Source organism: Ostrinia nubilalis, chromosome 2 (genome assembly GCF_963855985.1).
Source record: "Ostrinia nubilalis chromosome 2, ilOstNubi1.1, whole genome shotgun sequence".
Lineage (NCBI taxonomy): Eukaryota > Metazoa > Arthropoda > Insecta > Lepidoptera > Crambidae > Ostrinia > Ostrinia nubilalis.
In genome coordinates this window covers 11,052,051-11,075,470 of record NC_087089.1, presented here as the reverse complement: position 1 = coordinate 11,075,470, position 23,420 = coordinate 11,052,051, and the positions used below count along the sequence as shown (strand labels likewise).

At 36.7% G+C, this 23,420-nt stretch overlaps 3 protein-coding genes across 6 annotated transcripts; 1 reads left to right on the top strand and 2 right to left on the bottom strand.

Moving 5' to 3' along the window:
* Positions 1-966: 966 nt before the first annotated feature.
* Positions 967-18,636, top strand: LOC135083381 (uncharacterized). Of its 4 annotated transcripts, XM_063978123.1 has the most exons (19): positions 967-1,144; positions 1,764-1,930; positions 6,685-6,816; positions 7,203-7,399; positions 8,475-8,616; positions 8,734-8,827; positions 8,990-9,169; positions 9,389-9,553; positions 9,805-9,961; positions 10,149-10,295; positions 11,310-11,528; positions 11,912-12,149; positions 13,348-13,488; positions 13,574-13,693; positions 13,884-14,088; positions 15,122-15,190; positions 15,447-15,698; positions 16,200-16,388; positions 16,626-18,636. In XM_063978123.1, the coding sequence occupies exons 3-19, from the start codon at positions 6,686-6,688 to the stop codon at positions 16,794-16,796; spliced, it is 2,817 nt and encodes a 938-aa protein (XP_063834193.1). In that variant the 5' UTR covers positions 967-1,144; positions 1,764-1,930; position 6,685; the 3' UTR covers positions 16,797-18,636. The 4 variants fall into 4 exon arrangements, with proteins under 4 accessions (XP_063834193.1, XP_063834202.1, XP_063834206.1 ...); XM_063978132.1 differs by lacking the exon at positions 15,122-15,190; XM_063978136.1 differs by lacking the exon at positions 15,447-15,698 and having other exon boundaries at positions 968-1,144.
* Positions 4,039-5,752, bottom strand: LOC135086605 (GTP:AMP phosphotransferase AK3, mitochondrial). The gene has a single exon (XM_063981358.1). It carries the CDS (start codon positions 5,427-5,429, stop codon positions 4,677-4,679), a length of 753 nt encoding a protein of 250 aa, XP_063837428.1. The 5' UTR covers positions 5,430-5,752; the 3' UTR covers positions 4,039-4,676.
* Positions 18,637-19,453: 817 nt separating the features above from the next.
* LOC135086593 (COP9 signalosome complex subunit 6) lies at positions 19,454-23,270 on the bottom strand. Its single transcript, XM_063981349.1, has 6 exons — positions 22,876-23,270; positions 22,094-22,225; positions 21,827-21,978; positions 21,359-21,524; positions 20,475-20,668; positions 19,454-19,860 (listed from the first exon to the last, which is right to left on the bottom strand). Exons 1-6 carry the CDS (start codon positions 23,135-23,137, stop codon positions 19,720-19,722), a joined length of 1,047 nt encoding a protein of 348 aa, XP_063837419.1. The 5' UTR covers positions 23,138-23,270; the 3' UTR covers positions 19,454-19,719.
* Between the last annotated feature and the right edge of the window lie 150 nt (positions 23,271-23,420).

Below are 23,420 nucleotides of genomic sequence, written 5' to 3'. Positions count from 1 at the left end.
CAGTGCAAGCCTTATCTAATATTGTCAGAGTGAGAAGGAAACAAGGACTTCACGCATGCGCATAATCAGTGAGCGGCTCACCTCGAGTGCAAGCAGATGGGTGAGGGACGTTTTGCTGTCTACGCACAATGTCCCTGCAAACTACCAGGCGAAGGTTATTTTTTACTTATTGAATTTCAAAAAATAATTAGAATTATTCTGAGTGGTGCTACCTAGTTGTTATTAGGTACATACTGCTACACTACTTATAATAAAATATTGTTATAATATTAAACACATTTTTATCTAGGTGTTCGAAACAAAGTGGTGAAAATACTTTGATTCCGTTTATTCATTTCGGAAAAAGCCACTATTTAGCGGTACCGATTGCCTATTTTTGTAGATAATCATGCGGCCAACATCAGCTCATTATTTCGCACTGACTCTATCATTCATAACGACTAACTGATAATCAAATAATGATCTTTAGATGGAAAGAAGAACAAATTATATTAGGTAGGTATATAATTATTTACTATAATAAAAAAAATACAATAGACTTATTAAAAATACCTACTAACTACATCGCCCGCTACAAAACTAACCCAGCGCTACAGATTTACAATAATTATAAAACCCTACGACTAACAAGTAGGTAAGTAATAATTATAGTTATCAAATAACGGCGCGTCTTAGCTAGTGCTAGCTTCATTATCTCTCATTCTGGACCCCCAAATCACAATGAGCGACCTTAACCGTTCAATGACGTACCTTGCTGACGCAGGCGTTTCGTACTTTCATATTTCACTTTACGTAACGGGCCCGGAGCAAGCGGCGACATTTCACGAGCCATATTATTATAGGGGTATGAGCCCAGGGTGGCGTCGCGTACGGCGTCGTAGGTCGTGACGCGCCGCCCGATGACGTCACTGCCAGGGTGGAGGGTGCGACAGCCGGTAGGGCAAGGGTGGATGCCCCCCAGTGAAAGTCGTCTCGACGGCGTCAGTACAGCCTGCAACGCCGAGCGGGCCACTCGTGCCTCATCTCCCGCACCTCGGTACCGGATAACCTCCAAATTCCTTGCATAGCACTGCAATCCATGCATGTGAATGTGCTAGGAGAAATAGGCGACATTTCGAGTGGTCAGCAACTCTCTATTCGAACTGTGAGTTTATTGATTGACATTTTTAATAACATGTTTTGGTCACCATAAATGTGTTTTCAATTCAAAGCTGATTTATGATAAACCAAAAAACAAGTGTAACTAACTCCGAATTAAGGTTTTCTTTATCGTAAATAAATAAATACAAGACTTACTAAAATTTTAACGACGTGAAATGTGCTACTATATTTAGTATTGGGTATTCCCAGAAAGAAAATGGTATTAATAAATCACATCAATATTTTTATGAATCAAGATTTATCTCCTTACAATATTTCAAATGAACAGATCCATGGAACTATTAATACACATAACCTACTTCATACGTCCATGAACATAGTGACATAGTTAATTTACTTCCCGTAACTTCTGAATAGAGTGTAATTAGGATATAGAACAGGTAACGGCCTCAGATGTTTATGTAAGAAGGTAATCCTTTGCTAAGCATGAAGAGATGACCTACAACAGGGATTAACTGGGCCTACGACTCCTGTTAAACTTTTTATTTACAATCTAATTTCAGCGGCGATACACGAAAGCGGCTAAAAATAGCCGGGGTTCGCGCGCTCGGATCCCGCTCGCTGGTGCGAGTTCTCACTCACAACACTATTTCTGTCTGTAGGAAAGCAATAAGATATTCTACGTGAAAAGGAAGATCTGCGACGGTTCCATTGTAGACAATGAGAAAAGTGCGTAAAAAGAAGCCGGTCGCAAGGCGACAGTGACTCTGGTGCCCGTAGTGTTTGCAAAGTTATTGTGCCTGAAGAAGCACGTCGCAGCATTCTAAAAGTAAGTACCAATTTTTTGTCCTGCATACAAGTATATCCTATTTAACCTACTTCCACCAGTTTTATGTATTCTCAAATTATTTACATGTAGATTTGATTAGTTTCATGTGCCTAAAGACTTCGTTTACACTAGACTTAATTTGTGCTTTCAGAAACTTCACAAAGTAATCATTCGTTTGTTTAAGATTTCCGCATTCAGTGCCTGTAGACAATGTAATTTTTGCCATAGATTATGTTTCGTGGCAGCTTTTTACGCTATTATCTACCTATTCAAAATTATCAAACTTAAATCGAAAACAAATGTGGCACGTACGGTTGGAAGATACCTACTTACTTTCATAAATTTCCCAGAAAGTTTAACGTGCTTACAAACAGATGAGCTTATTTACTTTAAGATACGAGTAGGGAACTCTATACTAGATAATCGTTACAAGTTTCCACGTGTTATTGAAGTAATTTAGATCGCTTACTACTAAATACCACCTATTTAAAGGTAAATTGTTCTATTTTACTGCCTACGGCCTGAATGCTGAGATAAAAATTGAGGCGCTGCTGAAGCTGCGTACGACTGTCGCCCATCGTGAATCTTTTAAATATTATTGATCAGTTTCGTTATCTATCATAACTGACTGGTGCTCCTCAACTAAAACTGTCCTAAACATTTTTTCATATTTTGAAATAAACTCTGAGGCATGTTTAGTTAGCTCTAAAACCCAGTGCTGAGCGAATTGAGATAACTTTGTAATATTTATTTTTGTTAGCTTTAACCCGCGGTTTCCGCCTTGCCCCGTCTTGAATTTTTACTTTTTCCTCACCGTTGCCTTACCTGGACTACGAAAAACATTTCAAAACCAAAATCAACTAAATCGGCCCAGCCGTTCTTGAGTTTTAACGACACAAACGAACAGGAATTCTATTTTAATAGAAGTTATTCGTAACGCCTTACCGGGAAATTCATTGTTATTTAATGTAAAAGTACATGGCTTTGTGGGTCGACAAGTAAAAATAACCACTGTAAATAATTTTGATGAAATCTGGTAGAGAAAGGTAGATTGACGCGAAAATTAAGAAGTTTAGACATTTGACGAAAGTTCAACGGGAAAGCAATCATTTCTCATGTTGTTGTTGGTTTTATGAAAATCTCTAAAATCTTATGGTAATCGATGAAAAATCAAAACCCTTCGTTTTCGGTAGTCGGTTAAAATGGGTTTTGAAAGATGGACGCGCTTGGAATAGTTGGAATGTACCAACAGTCTGATGTGTTATGTGCTAATGTACGTCCTTGATGTACGTATAGTCGACTGTACCTACATATTGTGTACAGCATTTGATCGTACCGCATGTTGATCGTCAACGTATGCGCCACTCGTCATCATCGTCCGGGGCAAACAAAAATAGGAGGCTCACATGAAATTATGATAAATAAACAAATCAAACGAATCGTTCCGAAGGCCAGTCTTACGTTGATATGGAATGACCTTTCCAACTTTATTTTGAGATTTAGATTGATCTGTCGATGTTCTATAGCCATGACAGGACAACTGACCTTACATACAAAGCAGTAACAAAGTACATAGTACTTAGTATAAATAGTCAACCAAAAAGAAGTTAACTTCGAGTATACTTGTATATTACTTATATCTACATCAGTTGGTAGTCACACTGGTTTTAACGAGAACTTTTTAGTGAAAAAACTTAGAAATCAGTATCACCAACTGTCTGGAAATCGTTTCAGTTATTAAAAATTTTCTTACGAGACTTCTTTGGATTATTGAATCTACCGTCACTGAGAAGAAGTACCTATTACTTCGTCTATATTGTTTTATAGGAACGAGTCTCCTTTTAATTGATTAATGCCAATTGCCAATATGTAATAATATGTAGGTAACTTAGTTCGTTCGCGTATAAAAACTGAACTGAACTTTGTAGTTAGCATTCATTTATGTTTTTTCATTTTAGTTACAGTGTAGGTAAATCATGTAAAAGTACGATTGTCGTTTTTAATTACGTTAAATGAATGAGGTAACATCATTTTCGTAAACCATAAACTACATAGATATTTTAAAATTTAAATATCTATCTTTATTAAATGGAATAAAACAGCACATATTAACAAGGTATTATCATTTATTCGATATAATATGTACGCAAAATCTAACCATAATAAAACATTTTCTTAAAATAACTGTTGTGGCGTGTGAGCAAACAAAACTGTTAAGGAACTATTATAACACTTGATATGTATAATTTCATGTGACAATAAATCAAGGCACTACATTACATACTTATTATGCCTAATATATCACTGTTTTAAGTACTGGAAGACTACATAATTTATACAATAACTTTTATACAAACAATTTGACTGTTTAAACTTTGGTCTAATTTTAATAGTTATCTAATTTACTATCAAATAATTAAGTGTAGTTTTTTTAATTTGGCATAGTAACAATAACAATGGCACTGATTGTTTCATGCAAATAACACTCAAATTACTGTAAAAATCTTGCAAAATAACGACTTAGTAATATTACCAGATAGAATTATAAAATAATAATATAAACCTGAACTGTTTTTAATAAATGTTCAAAAAAATTTGTGCTCCTTGTTACTACTTGTAACTATATAAAAACATCGATGGATCATAAAAAGTACATAAACTAAGTAACAATTCATTTTTTAAAATCTGCCCAAAACACTTACAAAACCTAGCACCATGTCCATCTATTACTAATACTATTCAAGCTTTAGCTACTAAGAATGGGGTCTAAATATGCAGTAACTTTAGGCCATATTTCATCAGATGTTCTTCCTTCAAACTCCTTCAGAATTCCTTTCTTTTTGTAGAACTCTATTACAGGTCTTGTAACACTTTCATATATCTCTAAGCGTTTTTGTACAGCCTCTGGCTTATCGTCAGGTCTTTGTACCAAATCTTCTCCAGTGACATCATCCTTCCCCTCCACCTTAGGAGTATTAAACCCAATGTTGTACACTCTCCCTGAAGGTAGATGAACCCACCTGCTCTTGACTCTGTCTATAATAACTTCAAATGGCACAACTAAATTTAGCACAACGTCTACTGGTTGAACTTTCCATAGGGCATCAGCTTGGCCAACTGTCCTGGGAAATCCGTCTAATAGCCAAGGCTTATTTTGAACCTTATTTAACTCTGTGATCATAAACTTAATCATTACTTCATCAGGTACTAGTTTACCTTCATTCAGGTACTGCTTCACCTCTTTTCCTAGATCAGTCTGTTTTTGGATGTGATCTCTCAACTTGTCGCCACTTGAAACGTGCTCTACATGATATTTTTTCACTATTCGGGATGAAATCGTCCCTTTTCCTGACGCAGGAGCGCCCAAAATAAGAGCCTTCAATATCTTCGACTTCACCGTCATTTTCACTGAATCAAGTTGAACTTTGTCTCCTGTGTACTTTGAATCGTAATTAGAGGTTATAACTAATATCGTAATAACAGTTGCGTGGCCTTGCATCCAATATTGGAAACAGAAATACTTACATAACGTTTCAACAATAACTACCAATTTATCTGCGGAAACTGATAATATTCTTCGATAATAACATCTTCATTACTCATAACACTTTCGAAAACAAAACATTTTTGCTGTGCGGCAGTGAGTTGAAAAGGATGATTTTCTCCAAATGTCTTAACTAGAAGATAGTTAATTAATTCACTTGATTTCATTAAATATTGTCACTGATTTAGTTAACAAAAACAAATAACAAACAAAAGAGAGCTGTCCATGTCTTGGAGAATTTACCAAAACACTGCACCGCCACAGATAACACAGACTGCCGCGGTTCGCAGCCGCCCGATCGAAATGTCAAAGTCCGTCCCGCGTAGATTGGAACGTGCAGTAAGTTGCCGTCCTAAAACGCTCGTATACTAAAAGCGTCCTGCGTTGCTATTATCGACCGAGCTACCCTGATACCGAGTTCGCAGCAATCGCAGCTAAACGATGTCATTATGTGTTTCAGCAGACTGCTATTGATATTTTGGTTACGTCCTTACCTTCTTCGTACAGTTACCTAACATTTGACAATCTTTATCAAGCTTAATTATAATCCTTTGGTAGGTAACGCAAATGCTCACACGCGCACCACTAACTAATACTCGTATAGTAACGTAACATTTGATCATTTATCATAAACCGTATCGTATCTTAGAATAACTAGACATACATCTATTTTTAGATCCTAAGTTATATAAATACTTCTAGGTAAATGGATAAAGTTAGATTTTCTTCACGATAATTTGTAGATTAAGGCGTAAATAAGGCGCCTACCTAAATTAGATTCTCAACATTTTGCTTACGAGTCTAGAAATAGATTTTGAAAGACGCTAGTTAGGCAACCTTATCACTAGAAAGCAATCTCTACCGACCAATAGGTACTGATCTATTTCACAATATCTATTTAACGTCAGTAAAAAATTTAACGCGGTTTTTTTTCCAATGGATATGATAATATTCATTTAACTTCCCTTAGTAATGACACAGAATAAATAATAGTTGGTAATGACTACACGGAACGAATACCCGTACTTAGTTTTTATATAAATGTGGAGTACAAAAATGACGACGCACACCAAAATTAAAACTGTAACATATTAATATGTTGTTTACAAAAAAGTATATTATAGTCCGAGTGTTGTACACATGACAAAGATGTAAATAATAGTTAGGTAATCATCAAAACAAATGTATCTAACATTGTCATAATTTCCAGCATGGCGCTGGTGATGCTGCCATGCGACCTGCCGTGGTGGACCTCGGTGCAGAGACACCTGAAGCACCTGCTTCTGGCGTCGGCGCCGAACAAGCTCACGGCAAGCATGCTCAAGATTCATGACATGTGCAAGTGAGTGCGTCAATCATTGTTTTATTTTACCATGATTGCAGTAAGTATTTGAGACTAGCTAGACACATATTATTACGGCTGTACCGAAAATTCAGCCTGAATTAGTTGGGTAAATTGTAGGCGAAGTTGTTGTTGTTGTTTCAAATTCATCCACTGGTTTCAAAAACATTGACAAAAGTTAACACACCTTTATTGCAAATGCTTAAATTAAAAAATAAGCAAAATAATAATTTTTTTGTCTTCTGAAAAAAAGACGTCAAGATATCGGAAATTATTATGTTCTGAAAAAAAAAACCACATAGAGTAGTAAAACTCGCATTAATTACTCAATCTAGCTACAAAAAGATAAACTTGCATGAAAGTAACATCTTTCTTCACTCACCCAGTATCGGCATAGACCCAGACGACGACATCAAAGACCCGGAGCTCATGAAGGGTCTGGAGGAGTTCCTAGACGAGGAGATGACGGACGAAGAGCGCCGCCAGTTCCTGGACAACACCATTAGAATAATGGTGAACCGGGCACTGCATCTGAAGAGGTGGCGGCCGCCTAAAGGACTCATGTTCAGCTTACAACAGCAAAGTGAGTGATATAAATATTTAGCAGTCAATAATCGCACCCGATAGGTACATCGCTAAGCGCGAGCAGCGCGGTTTGTGGAGATCTAAAACCTTTGCTTCATCACAAAATTGTTTTTGATGAAGTTAAACATACATGAAGTTAATCAGACAGCCAACTTAACTACTACCTAATTAGATCATGTTTTAAAGCTCAAAGTTATATGTATACTTTGAGCTTGTAGAAGCTTTGCTTGAGCTTTTTTTTGTTTGAGCGAAATTCTTCGCGGAAATTTTTCCACGATTTTCGTACGATTTTTCCACGTTTTTCAGAAGACACGTGGAGACTTGGTGGAGATTACACGTTTCGATCACATGTCTCGAGTTTTTTTAACATACCGCAGCTCTTCCCTGCCAATATTTCGTAATTCGTTCAAAAATGCGTACCAATAAACCAGACCAAAATTTTGGCTTGAAGCGCGCTGTGTATTTTTACCCGTTAAACAATATGATCGCCGATTCTTTTAAGAAACGAAAGCCCATAATTAGGTTAAATAACTTATCATATTTAGTAATGTTCCAAAATTATTGCAAACTAGCTTTCCGCTTTCGCAAAGCCTCCAAATAATACTCGTAGGTCATGTAGGTAGAGTCCTATTCCAAAAATATAAAATTAGATTAGGTAGGATCTTTTACTAATTTAGTAGTTTGTATAAATATTATCCATTAAAATTTATTTCCATCCTTTGTAGACCATTGTCCAATCTAGACTACAACCCGCACGCGACAAAATGTTACGAAACTCACAATAACTATAAAGCAGTGAGCCCTAAGCCACTTCTCACTAAGCGAATATCCTGACAAGTTTTTCATTAACGATGTTAGACTTTATAAGTTGGTAACGACGTATTGAAATGGCTTGATTGAATGAGCCTCGCTACACATAATACTCTCATAGCAGATTTGTGAACTAAACCTACCGTGTGTTCTTATGTTAAAACTACGGCAACCTCACGTGATATCCGACTATTCCAACTATTCATTAGATACATCGTCGTAAATGTAGCGACATTCCCATTAACCGCCCCCTTTGCTTTCAGGTGATGTAACAGAGCTGGATTACAATTTTGTTTCGTCCCTTATTGCTCACGCGTTTTTCTCAACCTTCCCAAAGAGGACGCTCAAAACGCATCCAACGCTACAAGACTTCAATTTTACGCATTTTTTTAAGAATTTACATAGGTCAGTATCAAAAACATATCTACTTATTTATTACAACAATTACGTATTGTGGAGATCACGTATCATGAAATAACTCTTAAACAGTTTGTAAAACGAGAAAATGCTTTCATTTTTCAGAAAATCACAAAGGAATAAATTAAAAAGTTTACTTCATTATTTCGAGTGGTTAGATAAAAATAACAATGAAGGATCAATTAAATTAAGTCGACAGGTAAGAAGTATTACCTAAACACCTACTTAATATCTAAATTATTCTTCTTAAAACATAATGCATCAAAAACTATAGCATAAGAAACTTTTTCTAAATTCTTTCGTCACTAATAACCGTAAAAGTTTATGAAAAACTACTTATTCAAATATTCGTTCTAAATAGGTAATGACCTCAAAGCAATGGCTGACAATCGAAGACTGGCTGGAATGCAGCCTGCCGCTGTGCAAACTGATGGTGAGGCATGAAGGACGCCCGGAGCGGTGCGAGAATGATGATGCCATCAGGATCTGCTTCGCATCCAGCAGGGTTGGGGGAGACGTATTGGTTGACGGGGAATCACAGGTACCAAGAAATAGTACTGTTCTTTTTTTTAAAGCATCCAAAGTTATTGCCACCAAAACTAGGCAAAAGACGCTTACTCTAAGACCTGTTATAAGGTTTTACTCAGTCCTGATGGATCTCGAAGATTTCAATTTTTAAATAATTAGATGTCTGATCGACGAATGAAATACACTATAATAATTAAGAATACTGTACTAATTAAGAACATATAAATTACAGGAATCCTTATCAATGTTCATGATGCCGGAACTACTACCAGCGATGTTGTCTGTAGAATCGCTAGAGGACAACGAGATTCTGAAGGTAGAAGGCGTCAGGATGTTCAGCCGAATATGCGACAAGAGACAGAAAACCAAAGTGGAACTTCTCGAGCAGCCAAAAACTGTAAGTTTAAAAACTATGTGAAACTCAACTGCTGTGTCTAAAATCAATAACCTTTCCCATATCATGCATAACACAAATTAAAAATGCATGACCGTGTCTAATTATAGAGTCAATCATATTGCTGCAGTAGTTTTAATTGCTGAACCTACCAGCAAACCTATTAAATATTCAATATTTCATGCAATATACTTTTCGCTAAAGCTATTATGGAAATCAATATACTTACTCATAAATTATGTGTTACTCAATAGGTAACCGTGTGTCTAATGGACGCTGAAGACTACAGTAAACTTCCTCTCGGCCAATGGGAAGAAGACAACGTGCTAAGGGAACTAAACAAATGCCTGCTAGCTTTCCAACAGACGCCTATGAAAAGCCCAAAACATGAGAGGCGGCTATCACCAATAGGTTAGTAATCCTACGTTCTTTTATTACCCAAACGGACAACGAAGTTGGTTTAAGAAAACAGTTTTTTTACTTTAGCAGAAAACTAGTAATAATGCTCTTTCTAGTCAAAGAAGAGCTCTTAGAGCTCAGCGTCGACAATTTTGACTTTCAAGTACAAATAAACCACCTGCATATTGTATGATTTCAGGTGAATCCTTCAGCCACACTCCACCAGAAGTGGAAGCTACAGTCGTGATAAAGCAGGCATCGTCGTGCAGCACCATCAACAGTTACAACAGTAGGAGCCCTTCTCCGCAGAACTACTGCGCCGCAACACTCAACCTTAACGACCCCAGTACGTTAACTTACCTATTATACGTTCAGCTACAAATTTGTACCTAGAACTAGTTTTAAACAACGAAACTGTCACCAGCAGGCAATCGCTAGATGTTTAGGTCACCAGCTATGTCAAGTTCCGATCCACGATATCCATTAGGATATCCACAGCACAGATATGTTACCAGAGGTACTTAGTGGATTCCTATAAATTAATTATCAACGAGAATATGAACATAAAACACGAATTCATCACCATTAAACCGCAGCTTAATAGAGTCGCAAATATTACTGATTAATTGATGCATTCAAATGGTTTGGCACGCATTAATAATGATTCACTTTGACTGATAGGTATCATATCGTAGTCATCAAATATTCTTTATACAGGGTGGAAACGATAAGTGATCTCATGCGATTATTTCTAAACTATACAAGATATCGAAAAACTTGTTACTGATCCTGAAAGTGCTTCACGAGCTCTTTCCAATGGTATAAGTAATAGGTTACAGAATTTACTGGATCTATCCGAAAATTCAATGTTTTCAGCCTCCATACTAAATGTATGCCAGCCACACAATATTAGAAGTGTTATTTTTTTTTATTAAATAATAAACACTTAAATTTAACTCGTAACATGCATTCTAATTTAAAATTAATCATGGAAAATATTGGTTTTAGGCTTTACTTGCTATAATATTATCAAGACATGAGTGCCATGACTGTGGCAGTACTAAATGTATGGAAGCTGGAAACATTGAATTTTCGGATAGATCCAGTTTATTTTGTCACTTATTATTGATACCGTTGGATAGAGCTCGTGAAGCACTTTCAGGATCAGTAACCAAATTTTGGATATCTTGTATAGTTTAGAAATAATCGAGTGAGATCACTTATCGTTTCCACCCTGTAGACGCATGCATGCCTGTGCCAGATTCCTGTTGTATTTTAGTTCAGATGTTAATAAAGTAAAATATATTGGCAGCTCTCATACAAAATTGACGAGTATTATTATTTTACTTACCCTTTCCAGGTGTCGAGTTGTCCAAACGAAAATGCTGGTTGTCCCCTGACGGAAACACGCTAAACAACCGACGGGGCAGGTTCATAGTGCTGGGGTCTTCGGGCGAGTGTCTCCCGGTGACCAGGAGCACGGGGCACTCCAACCTGGACACCCAGGAGGACAGCTTGTATTCCAGCTGCAACTCCAGTGACGACGAGTACCATAGTGCTAATGATAGCTTCGATTATGGTAAGGGATTTATGTTAACTTCGTGTTTTCTAATCGCGTTGTGCTGCTGGCCTCATACATACAATGTGCAACATAAAATAAAACGTAATTAAAAAGGAATGAAAATACATTATTAAAATTTCTTAGCGAATAGTCGCTTCTCAAACTTAATTTTAAATAAACAACTTGAAAATACATTACTGATCGAGATGGGATGCTTCAAGGCACTATTTGAAGCTCATTGTTGTAATTTCCTTGGACTTTGAAATTGATAAAGAGAAACGGAATTCCTCAAGGTACGTTCACGTACCTCCAATCGCTTCCCTACGAAAATATTTATTCTTTGAATAACTCCTATAATTCTTTCAAACAAAAGCTAAAGAGTTCAAAAACTCTATTCACAGGTGGGAGCGAAGACGAAGGCAGGGGTGAGAGCGCTCGTCCAAATTCATTCCAATACTCCAAGGAGTTGTCAACGGAAGAACGGCGATTGAGTTTCGCGGATCGGCTGCGCGAAGCTCTCCGAAGGGAGGCTGAGAACTCCTGCACGACCAGTACCACGGGAGATTGGTCTACAGACAGCTCGAGCTACGCTGTAGGCATCAGCATTTCTGGTGCTGGAGTAAACGATAATGATATTAGGTAAGCATGAGAAGATATACAGGGTGACAGGAAAAGCGATACATTCCTTGATAGGGGTTAAAGTAGAGCTTATTTGCAGTCATTTAAGTCATATGACACCATGTCCGAAACTTGTTCATTTCCAATTTATTCAAGATTTAAGTGTTTTTTTAAAAATCTCCAGTTTTTATGTTAAAATGTACCCTTGTAATGAAGAATACGGAATAATGTTAACTTTTTTGTTGTATTCGTATAGCTAAATAATAGGATTAACATTTTAAATAAAAATTTGCAAGAAAGAATCGTCATTACTCAAGTTAAAGCTAAAAAACTATGAGCGCATTCAGAAGGCAGCTCAAGATATTCAGCAAAGTTTGACAACAAGAGTCACAAAAACAGAAGTGAGAAACAGACTACGAGCTTGTATTAGAAAACGGGGCTCACAGTTTGAGCAGGACTTAAAATAATGTATCTAGATAAAATTAGGTGATACAATTATTATTAAAATAATAAGTTTGTCATTTATTGAGACCCAAGAATAGTTGTTAGTGTGACTTTTTTATTTATATTTTTTTTTATGAAAGTATCTACTAGACGTTTAAATTAAAATAAAAAAATAATGATGTAGTGTTTGTTAAACACCTGTACCTTTTTGAAAAGCTAATGAATCAAGGAACTAAATTCTGTAATTTGTACGCAACATTCCATACATTTTTTCTTGGAAATTCTTCGTTTATTTACCTAAAACATAATTTTTTTGCAAAATGATACATAGGTTTTTAGCTTTAACTTGAGTAATGACGATTCTTTCTTGCAAATTTTTATTTAAAATGTTAATCCTATTATTTAGCTATACGAATACAACAAAAAAGTTAGCATTATTCCGTATTCTTCATTACAAGGGTACATTTTAACATAAAAACTGGAGATTTTTTAAAAAATACTTAAATCTTGAATAACTTGGAAATGAACAAGTTTCGGACATGGTGTCATATGACTTAAATGACTGCAAATAAGCTCTACTTTAACCCCTATCAAGGAATGTATCGCTTTTCCTGTCACCCTGTATTATGGATCCGTTCATAGTTACAACCACCATATTTGATATTCCATGTTAGTCTTTATGACAAGAGAATTAGAGAACCCTTTTGAGTGTCATTTGGGCGTCCAAGAACATGACATTTATGATGACATGGGGACAATTATTATTTATTTGCAGGGTAAAAAGGGGAGGCTCCGTTGGATTTGTCCTGACAGAGAAAGAGACGATGAGCAACGGGGAACCGTCGCCGAGACACCCACCTTTAGGGAGACGAGAGACAGGCAACAGTTCGAAGTACAGTTTCAGCACAGAGTACACGTAAGTTTTTGTGTCCTTTTCTTTACAGAATACATTTTAAGTAATTTTGAAGAAATGGTTTTAAAATGTGATCTTTTTCTTCCAGGTCCGAATTAGAAGAAGTTTACGAGCAGTTCAACCAGTGGCTGAACGATCCCATAGTGGAGTCGGGAACAGGGGAACACAAAACGCGGGAGTTAGACTCTCGGGACTTGGCTGTGATAAGGTAACTAAAAACTCAAAAAATCTTAGATAAAACATAAAAAAGAAAGGATATACGAGTACTTACGTATTATGACGATGTCTATCACCATGTTTCCTGGCTTGACTGACTCTCTTCGTTATCACCTTTGAACATGTCTCCAACACGCTTATCTTCTCTGCACAGATCAAGCTTATCTTTCCGTATTCTGCAGATTTGCGGGTTCCCTTCTAAAGCGCACGCTCAGCGAATCTATGGCTTGCGGACCAAGCGGGGTAAATGCTGAAGGCGCTGCCGAGGCAGCTGAATTGTATGGCCGAGACTCAAGAGACCGGACCGGGCCCAGGCGGCTGGCTCTAGCAGCAAGATCTCTGTCCTTGGAACTGGCAAGGCACAGACATCGGTTGGCAGCGCAACTGGTAAGTTCACTGGCGTAAACAAAAGATAGTTGAATGAAAAATAGGGTCCGTGGCCGAGTCCCCCTGTGTTCGACGCACCCGTGGTCGACGCCCCCGGTCAGATAGAAGCAATTTTTAATCAAATGTACAGTCAGTCACAAAAATATTTATAAACGAATAAATATTTATACTGATCGTACAAATAAATGTTTAATATTATTTTACCATAGTGATACCTAAAAATATAATAGGTTTTATTTTAACCTATCATATTTTATCATAGCTTTTATTTACCTATAAATAAAATGTAAATCGTTTTACCTAATCAAAATAATTGTAACAATCAGTATTTAAAATAACTCTACTCTCTCTACATTTAACTAACTACAAATAAAAGTTTTAATTATAAAAGTTTTAAGTATTTTTAACAAAAAATTAAATACATCATTTTAAATAGCGTCAAACATGCATGGTTTTCGTTGACTGTACTTAGTGCAAAAGCCGAAAAAAATATGATATAAAATTTATTTAAATCGGGGGCTTCAACCACGGGTGCGTCGAATACTGGGGGACTCGGCCACGGACCCGAAAAATAGTTTAGAAAACTTGATAGAGGCATGGTTGCAACGTCTTCTTAGTTGTTAACCTCAGACAACATATTCTAAATACAAACTGATTTAAAAGTTATTGTATAAATTAAACCCTTTAAAAGTTGTTGAATAATATTAGGACAATAAAATAAAATGTAACTAAACCCTGTTGCGTGTCCGCTATTTCCAATGTGCTAATCTATAAATACCTAATTTCTATCTTCCAGCTCTGTGTATCACCATTAAATTGTTCGTAAAAAACACTATTCACGTTTCATAAAGACGAAACATCGCTCCCAATTTGGCAGTTTTACAAAGGCTTTTGAACAGCCATTAATTGGCAGATTTACACTTTTACAAGAACATTTTGGAAAATTAGAAACGACATAATCTATTACGAAATACATAATCTTCTAGTACATAAATGTCTGAGTAAAGTTGTACCGATATTTCTCTCGCTTCAGCTGGCTACACACCTACATAGCGGACCAACTGACCATCATGTTAATACACACGACGGTAAAGATGTTAATGTGAGTGAGACGAGAATATTGTAGTGTAAATAATGTATGATTTTGAAACGTCAAAGGCCGCGAGAGAGAACCCATTCTTATTGAAACAAAGGATACAACTTTTGCTGATTAAATGCTATCAACCACGCGCTTTTAGATCATTCCGGTAAATTGTCAATGGTCCTCAAGACTCGCGTAACCAATTCGGCTACCATTTAAACAATTGGCTTCTGCTATCCCAATATAACTAAATCCACAAATTCCTATGTTTTGACAGAAACGTAAAGTAAGAGAGTCTATACCCGAAGAAATTGTCGAAAGCACTCGAGTGAGACGCGCAGATTCAGAAAGAGAGGCGGAGGATACTGGCTCGAGTTCCTTCGGGACCTCCACTGACACCGCTTCTACCCAAATCTCAAACCCTACCGTTAGAAGGAAAAAGTTGAATTGGATGATAAACATGATCGTCGAAACAATCGAAGAAAACATACAGTGCGAACCCGTCACTATAAAACTAAAGAAACCAAAGGTCAGACACCTGTCTGTCGCTAATCTTCAAATTCACATCCAGATTACTAACAAAACCAACTTAACTACAAAATCCATTAATACATTTAATTGTACTTTCGCTTTCTGTCGAAACATACGATTTGTGTTAAGATTTTCTGCATGTGTAACCCGAGTTCTCTCTTACAACACCTGTATGGGCCTTCCAGCACTTGTTCTCTAATCTTTCACCATTTAGAATTTTAGACTCACTGCCGTGAACACATTTGCAAAATGAATGACGGTATCAGAAGTCATGTCTTCTTCATAAGCCAATTCCAAAGCAGCACATTTCCAGGGCACGCAAATATCCGCGGCTACATGTATAATGAACCTGTATCGATGTTGTGGTAGTACGATTATCTTCATCAGACACTACACTATGATTTCAATTCGTCTCACCATGTCATAAGTCTAGCCTAGCACAAAAACCACTGCAATACTAGTGTTTACGTGTTCAGTAATAAGTGTTATTTTTCTGCAGCTAAGCCAACTGGCCCATAAGATAGTGTCGGGCGGGTCGTGCCGGCCAGTGGCGACTGGCAACTGGGGTTGCGGCAACCGGCTGAAAGGCCATCCGCAGTTGAAGATGCTACTACAGTGGCTGGCAGCGAGCGTAGCTGGCGTACCAGCGCTTTTGTACTACACTTTTGGCAACGAAAAGCTTTTCAAGGTAAGAAGTTGGCAGTCGAGTCGTTATTATTTATCTTTTCTTTAATAACTTTTCTTCTTCTTTATCTTTTTCTTTGTATTCTTTTTTATCTTCTTCTGTATCTTTTTCTTTATTATAAAGCTGAAGAGTTTGTTTGGAACTACTGGTCCGATTTGAAAAAATATTTTGGTGCTGGATGGATACCCCACTTTATACTACTATTATTTACTGATTACTAAATTAAATTTTATTTTACAGCTGGACACGCTAGTTCGCGTAATAGTTGATAGAAAATGGACAGTGGGCCAGTTGGCGAAGGCAGTGCTGAAATTCGCGCGGCAAACGCTCCACGAGCCTCACGTCATCCCTGACAACCACTCTTTGTTCGACGAGCTCATCGGAATCGAGAAGTTTCCAGACGACACATAGCGCAGACGTCGACCTTATGCCTCGCGATATAAGGTCTCATAATCAATAACTGAGCTTCTCACTTTTTACCGGCAGCTAACATAAAGCGACGTTACAGCTGGGTTGCACCATCTTACTTTACCTTTAACAAACGTCAAAAATCTGTCAAACTCCATACAAAAAACACCGGTTGCCGTCAAAGTTAGGTGGTGCAACTCATCCTAAGTGCGTTAAACGGGCTGATACCTGTACAGTTGCACAACAGCGGTATACACAAGTATAAGTAATAACTACGTAGAACTTTGACCCAATATTGGCCGTTGATTAAAGCATCTTGGTTGTCTAAACCTGGAGACAAGTATGTTTGAATTATAAATCTTATTAGCAAACGAAACTGTATAAGACGTTCCATTTTGTGCGTTATAGGATTTTTTTACAAATGCTTAAAAATCCTATAACTTGTCCAAAATTTGATGCTTTAATCAAAGAACATAAATTATTATTTTACTATAGGAGCAACAATAAATATTTTTCACCTTGTCATACAAATCGACGCTCTTCTTGGACAATAATGTATGGCACTGTAATCACGATTAACTCTTCGCTAAAGATTATTTATAATCCCATAGTAAAAAGTTGTTCATGTTCTCGACTTTATCAAAACCCGCGGGAGTATTCTAACGTTACAATAATTTTGATATTATCTATCCCTCTCACACATGGCACAATTAATGCCGTCATGAGGGACAGAGACACTCGAAGTTGTAAGACTTCAACTAAATCTAAAACAAGTTTAATATCTACGGAGTTATTACTGCTTCAATGTTGCATTTAAAATCAAATTATACATAATATAATTACGTCAAGTACGTTTATCTCGTTTAATTAGGTATGTGATTTAGACAATCGTGTCTTATTTTTACACAATTTTAGATACTGTTTATAACATAACAACAATAAGCAATATTAGCATTGGGAGTTCAATTTAAATTAGTAACTTTTAAAATATTTTTATACAAAACTATCAATTAAAGTACAAGTGTAATATATTGTAAAATTTATCAAATCTTTGTTAATTATATAAATATAATGGAAACAATATAATACGTGATTTATAAATAACTTTACATAAAGTAGATCAGTGCTAATTAAGACTGTTTCCACTGCAGCAACGCTATAACGTGCTGTAAGCGATTATTGAACACATTGTGGCAGCTTTCTAAAATCTATTGTATAACTATCATGATATTGGCAATGGCATAATTTGTAAATATTGTATTGTTATTTATTAACCCTCTTATTCATAAAAAAATTAAAACACTGCTTTATCAAACAACGGCTATGCTCCGTTATAGCAACTGAAAAGTGTACGCAATGCTCGCGCCGGGTGACTTTTGTCACCGTGACAGTATGTCTCTCTTTTTCTCTTTATAATAGTGTAAACGAGAGAGATATACTGTCTAGGTGACAAAAAGGTGCAAAAAGTCACCCGCGCATAGGCTAATGGAACACACCTAAAAGCTTCGTCACTTTCTGTCAAATGATGATTACAATAAAATGAAAAGAGACAAAACAATGTTTTCATTAAACTGAGTTGGGACTAAACTTTTATGAATATGGGGGTTAAGCTTTCATTTTTAGAATAAATTTGAATTTAGCTAGGATCATTATGAAATTGTATTATTGGTCAGTCGAGCACTTTTTGATTGGGTTTTCATTATTGTTGCGCGTACCGTAAGACAACTGACTTCGTTTCACAAGGTCTTCCACAGCATGAATCTCAATGTGTCCAAAGTTTGTTAATTTTGTGTAATTACAAAATACTCAATCTGGATGATGCGGAATAAACTTATTGCGTCACGATCTGTGTTTCACTTAAAAAATACCTCTCGCCCAAAAATAATAATCGCTGAACCGATCCCGATAATGGAAGTTAATGGAAAACGATTATAATAATTATGATTTATGGATAAATCAATAAAAGAAAAGCTAGGAGATTATTAAAATATTTATTAAAAACCTACACTGTTCATTTACATACACTGCGACATGGTTTCTTTCTTTTTATTTAGTTATAAAAATAATATACGCTACTATTAATTAATTTCCATTCATGCTGATGCATTACTATGATTAGTAGCATACATTATTTTCAAATCTTCCTCCATGGGTCTCACTCACGACATACGAAATTGAGACAACTTTAGTATCTTCTAATGATATTAAATAATGACTTCAATATACATTTCAGTTATTAGAAAAACACACTTTCTTCAGTCCTCTGAGAGCTGTTCATTCGCGTAATCATAAATGTCATTTAAATGCGGATAATATCGTAACTATTACAAATAAGTTGTGCCGAGATCTGATGATTGGATCGTCTGTTTGACTATAGACTGCGAAACAGGCAAAGCGCTTATCTCACGGTACTTGCATTTTTTATGATGTTACATGAAATGCCGATGATTTTGTAAACAGGCGTCGCCGGTGGAAGAAATAAAGCTAACCGAATTTTATAATTTTAGAATCTTTTAGAATGTGTGTCTGGGTTTTAGATCAGGGATGCACAGCCTTACTTGGACCAGGGGCCACTCGGGCAGATTATGAGCTAAAAGCGGGCCGCAAAAAATAAAAACAACTGAGTAAAGGTTTAGCGGGCCGCGGTTTATGCAGCCCTGTTTTAGATTCATAATTGGACCCGGTAGGTAGCGCAGTGATAGTTTCAGGATTTTTTTTTATATCTGGTCTAGCTGTATAATATTCCTCAACCACAAACGCCATCACCTTATTTGTCGAAGTCTTTACCGTGGTGTCGTGATTAAATCAAATGAACTCGAAACTAATTCATGAAAAGAATACAAATTCATTCGATTATCGATTGACGCGCCTACACATTTGTTGTTTTTACATTGAGGTTGCAATCATTTACGATATTAGAGTCCGCCTAAAAGAACAGACCGCGCATGCGCCGGCCCATACCTTGCCTGTCGTAGAGCACGTTGAACCTGTTCACTAGCTGGTTGATGGCGTTGCAGCCTTTGGTGATTGTGCCTAGGTACGTCATTAGAGCGACGTCGTTGCATTGCTGTAACAAACAATGGTAAGTGATTTCATATTTGTGAATGGATGGATGAATAGTGTGAGTATCACTTAAGTACATAAATAAAAGTTGCAATAAGTCATAGGGGACTAGGGAGTCGCAGGATAATTAAATAAGCTGGATAAAATAACCTTGCTTCAAGTAACTTACATATCCACCAAGCAGAAGTCAGATGTAATAAGCCATTGTCAATGTGGAGGATCTGATGACTAGGCTTGATAGCAAATAATTTAAGCTAGATTACAGTTATCATTAGATATCATTGATGAACTGTATTCTATCAAGCTCAAGCTGAAGACAAGATCAAATAGCATGTATTGGTAGAGGTATAATGTCCAGCAGCAGCAGTAAATGATAACAAGACTAAATAGAAGCAAGCACTTTTCTCTAAAAATTCAAAAACAATTTGTTGATATAAGTGTGTTACTTTAACTATAACAAACGTCACTCAAACAAAAACACCAGTTAAACTTAAGCAACTCAGCCTACATGATACACTTACATTATAAAAGTGTGTGCGGAACTGCTGTGACGTCAGCAGCGGCAGCCTGTTGGACAGCGCGCGCGCCTAAGCAACTCAGCCTATATGAAACACTTACATTATAAAAGTGTGTGCGGAACTGCTGTGACGTCAGCAGCGGCAGTCTGTTGGACAGCGCGCGCGCCTCTCGCAGCAAGCCTGGGCGCGGTGGCAGAACGCCGTCGCGAATCGCGCGCACCGTTGCCAATACTGCGCGCACGCGGGAGACTAACATCTTGATTGCTGAGCGCTGCGCTGTTAGATGCTCAGCCACTGGAATTTGAGCCTTGTGTTATTTGATTTTAAAGACGAATTTTAGGTGTGGATTTAAAATACTTTAGGAGTTAGCTATGATCTATGATTGACTGCAAGCAAAACCCTGAAGTTTTTTTTTGTTATATGATTTTAAAGATGAATTTTAGGTGTGGATTTAAAATACTTTAGGAGTTACCTATGATCTATGATTGACTGCAAGCAAAAGCCCTGAAGATTTTTTTTTGTGATTGTATTGCCTAAATGCATCAAATCTAAAAAGAACTTGTGGCAATCCCAGAAGAGAAATTGCTACAATAGGACTTGGATAAAAAATGTAAAGAAATAATTATGTTGAATGGAGAACAAAAGTATCAAAGTCGACACTATTTAGTGATCCCTTGATTTGGCCACTAACCCAACTATCATTAATATGACTATAGAAAGGTACAGAAATATGAGCTACATCATGTGAATGATGCAGCTGTGAGTCAAGAATATTATTGAGCTCTCAGACAATTATTTGTCCACAGACTATGATAACCTGCAGCTCTTAAAAAAAACAGTTGAAACAGCTTTCTTAACATAAATAAAGTCAAAATGTAAATAATCAAACTGCTCAACTATCTTTTGCTGCACATAACACATGGAAACATTTTTTTATGAACTAATTCTAATTTTAATGTAATGAATGAAAGTATATTTATTTACCTAAACTATTTAGAGCAGCTTCACCAGATGACACTCTAGCCACATGGTCCACACCAATTCTTTCAGCCTCTTCCGCAGCCAATGTGTATGTGAGAGGGGCCAACAACATAGTCGCTCTGCCATTAACAACATCTATCACAGATTCATACAGCACCACTGGTAGTTGCTGAAAAATAAAATAGGACAAATGTTAGTTTTTCATTTTTTTTTTCAGGTAAACTGATAACTTCACAGAACAGAGGTGGAATTGTGTAAAGCAATCGTTATCATTTGACAGTTCATAACGTACGATTATTCTGTCAAACGCTTTGTTTAACTGACTTTATCGTACGTTATGAACTGTAAAATGATTACGATTGCTTTACACAATTCCACCTCAGATTGCTCATAGTCCTGGAGCTGTTAGCAAAAACATACAGAAAAAAAAAAGATAAATTGAGATTTAAATACTTTTTACAGAGTACTGACCTCCCCATTTCTTCCTGAGGGGTTGAGCATAAGCATCACAGGACACTCATTGATGTCACAGATCTGTCGGTGAACTGCTATGTCTCGCTCAGTGGGCGTCTCTCCAGTGGTATACCAGCCCAGGAAATCCATATCAGAAAATACTTGCTTGACTAAAAAGAGACCAATGAACATAGTTTCTTAATTGTAATTTATAAAAATGTGATATTTATTTGATAATTGACTCAATATTTTTCAAGTCTAAGACAGAGTAATAAAAATACTTACACTGTTCTTCTTTTAAGTTGTAATAATCCCTATCTATAATGATGTCTCCTTCAATAACACTAAATACTAATTCAAAAGAGTTCATAACTTCTATGTTTCTGCCTTTCTGTTTGCCAATAAGTGCTCCAATCACTGAAAAAGAGAAAAAAAACTTTATATCTGCTTTCTACGGTCATCAACTTTGTAGTAGCACAGAATAATAATAAGTACTACGTACAGAAGTTTTACTTCGCGAAGGTATTTAAAAAAATGTATGCTCAATGTCATTAACAATATGGTGTAATTTAGCTTGTCTCAAGAGTCAAGCAAGTTTGTCAGAAGTTTTGTTGACAAACGTCAGTGATCGGTACTGCGCCGAAGCTATAGGGCTGACTTCGGTAAAATGATGTGACGTGAGGTGCCAATCTGCAGAAAATGGCGGAGGAAATACATGATTTAGCATGAATTATCATGAATAATATTAACTACTTATTTACCTCTCAGTGTCTTCAGGCAACTAAAAAAAGTACATTCTGTGTTTTTATTATTATTTAGGCAGTTAAATACTGCACAGTATTTAGTACACCATTTTCTTTATTTTTTTCCATCATACACAAGAATACGCGTGCGTGAGTCAATGTTCGCTCGTATGTGAGGCCTTGTCGAATAGTACTCTTGTAGGGGGCAATCGTGCGTGTTTTGTTTTCGATGTAAACTCGCGGAGATGAACAGGCCTGGTAGTAGGTACCTAAGTTAAATTAGTAATTATAAATCAATTAATTAAATAAAGTTTTGTATGATACCTGTTTGTGGTGAACCTTCTTGTGCTCTCAACCTCGTCCAATGCTCGGACACATTCATAATGACCAACGGGTGGAGCGAAACTGTCACCGAGCCAGTTGTCGCGGTGGTGACCACCACACTCTTGGCTCCACCACCACCAACACCGCTGGGGATAGCAGGTGCTGCCGGGGATGTTGGGTTAGGAGCATCTACTGGCGGTCCCGAAGACGCACTCTCTACTTCCACTTCCATTTCAAAATCAATTCTGTCAGCGCTCGACATTTTGCAATTAATTCCTTTAATCTTCACGTAAACGAAGTAAATACGACGTGCTACTTATTTTTACACAAAACAAGAAATATTTTTTGTCACACAACCACAAAAAAATGTTTTCGCGATCCCGATGACATTGACGTTTTTGACAAATCTGTCAATTTTAACCATAGACTTATTTCGGTCTTATAAAAATAAATAGGCTACGGTCAGAGTTATGCTGCCTAATAATTAGTTATCAACCAAATATAGGACTACCCCATTGCTGTGTGTTGCCCCATGCAAGGTAGAA

What these genes read in the sequence shown, in the direction of transcription:
- LOC135086593 (XM_063981349.1), bottom strand. Translation starts at nt 23,137, where the DNA reads ATGTCGAGCGCTGACAGAATTGATTTTGAAATGGAAGTGGAAGTAGAG. An exon ending in CCTCAGGAAGAAATGGGGAG is followed by an intron (nt 21,525 to 21,826) that starts GTCAGTACTCTG and finishes TTTATTTTTCAG; the next exon opens with CAACTACCAGTGGTGCTGTA. An exon ending in AGCTGCTCTAAATAGTTTAG is followed by an intron (nt 20,669 to 21,358) that starts GTAAATAAATAT and finishes CTCAAATTCCAG; the next exon opens with TGGCTGAGCATCTAACAGCG.
- LOC135083381 (XM_063978123.1), top strand. Translation starts at nt 6,686, where the DNA reads ATGGCGCTGGTGATGCTGCCATGCGACCTGCCGTGGTGGACCTCGGTG. An exon ending in TGGTTGACGGGGAATCACAG is followed by an intron (nt 9,170 to 9,388) that starts GTACCAAGAAAT and finishes TATAAATTACAG; the next exon opens with GAATCCTTATCAATGTTCAT. An exon ending in AGTTTCAGCACAGAGTACAC is followed by an intron (nt 13,489 to 13,573) that starts GTAAGTTTTTGT and finishes TTTTTCTTCCAG; the next exon opens with GTCCGAATTAGAAGAAGTTT.
- LOC135086605 (XM_063981358.1), bottom strand. Translation starts at nt 5,429, where the DNA reads ATGCAAGGCCACGCAACTGTTATTACGATATTAGTTATAACCTCTAAT.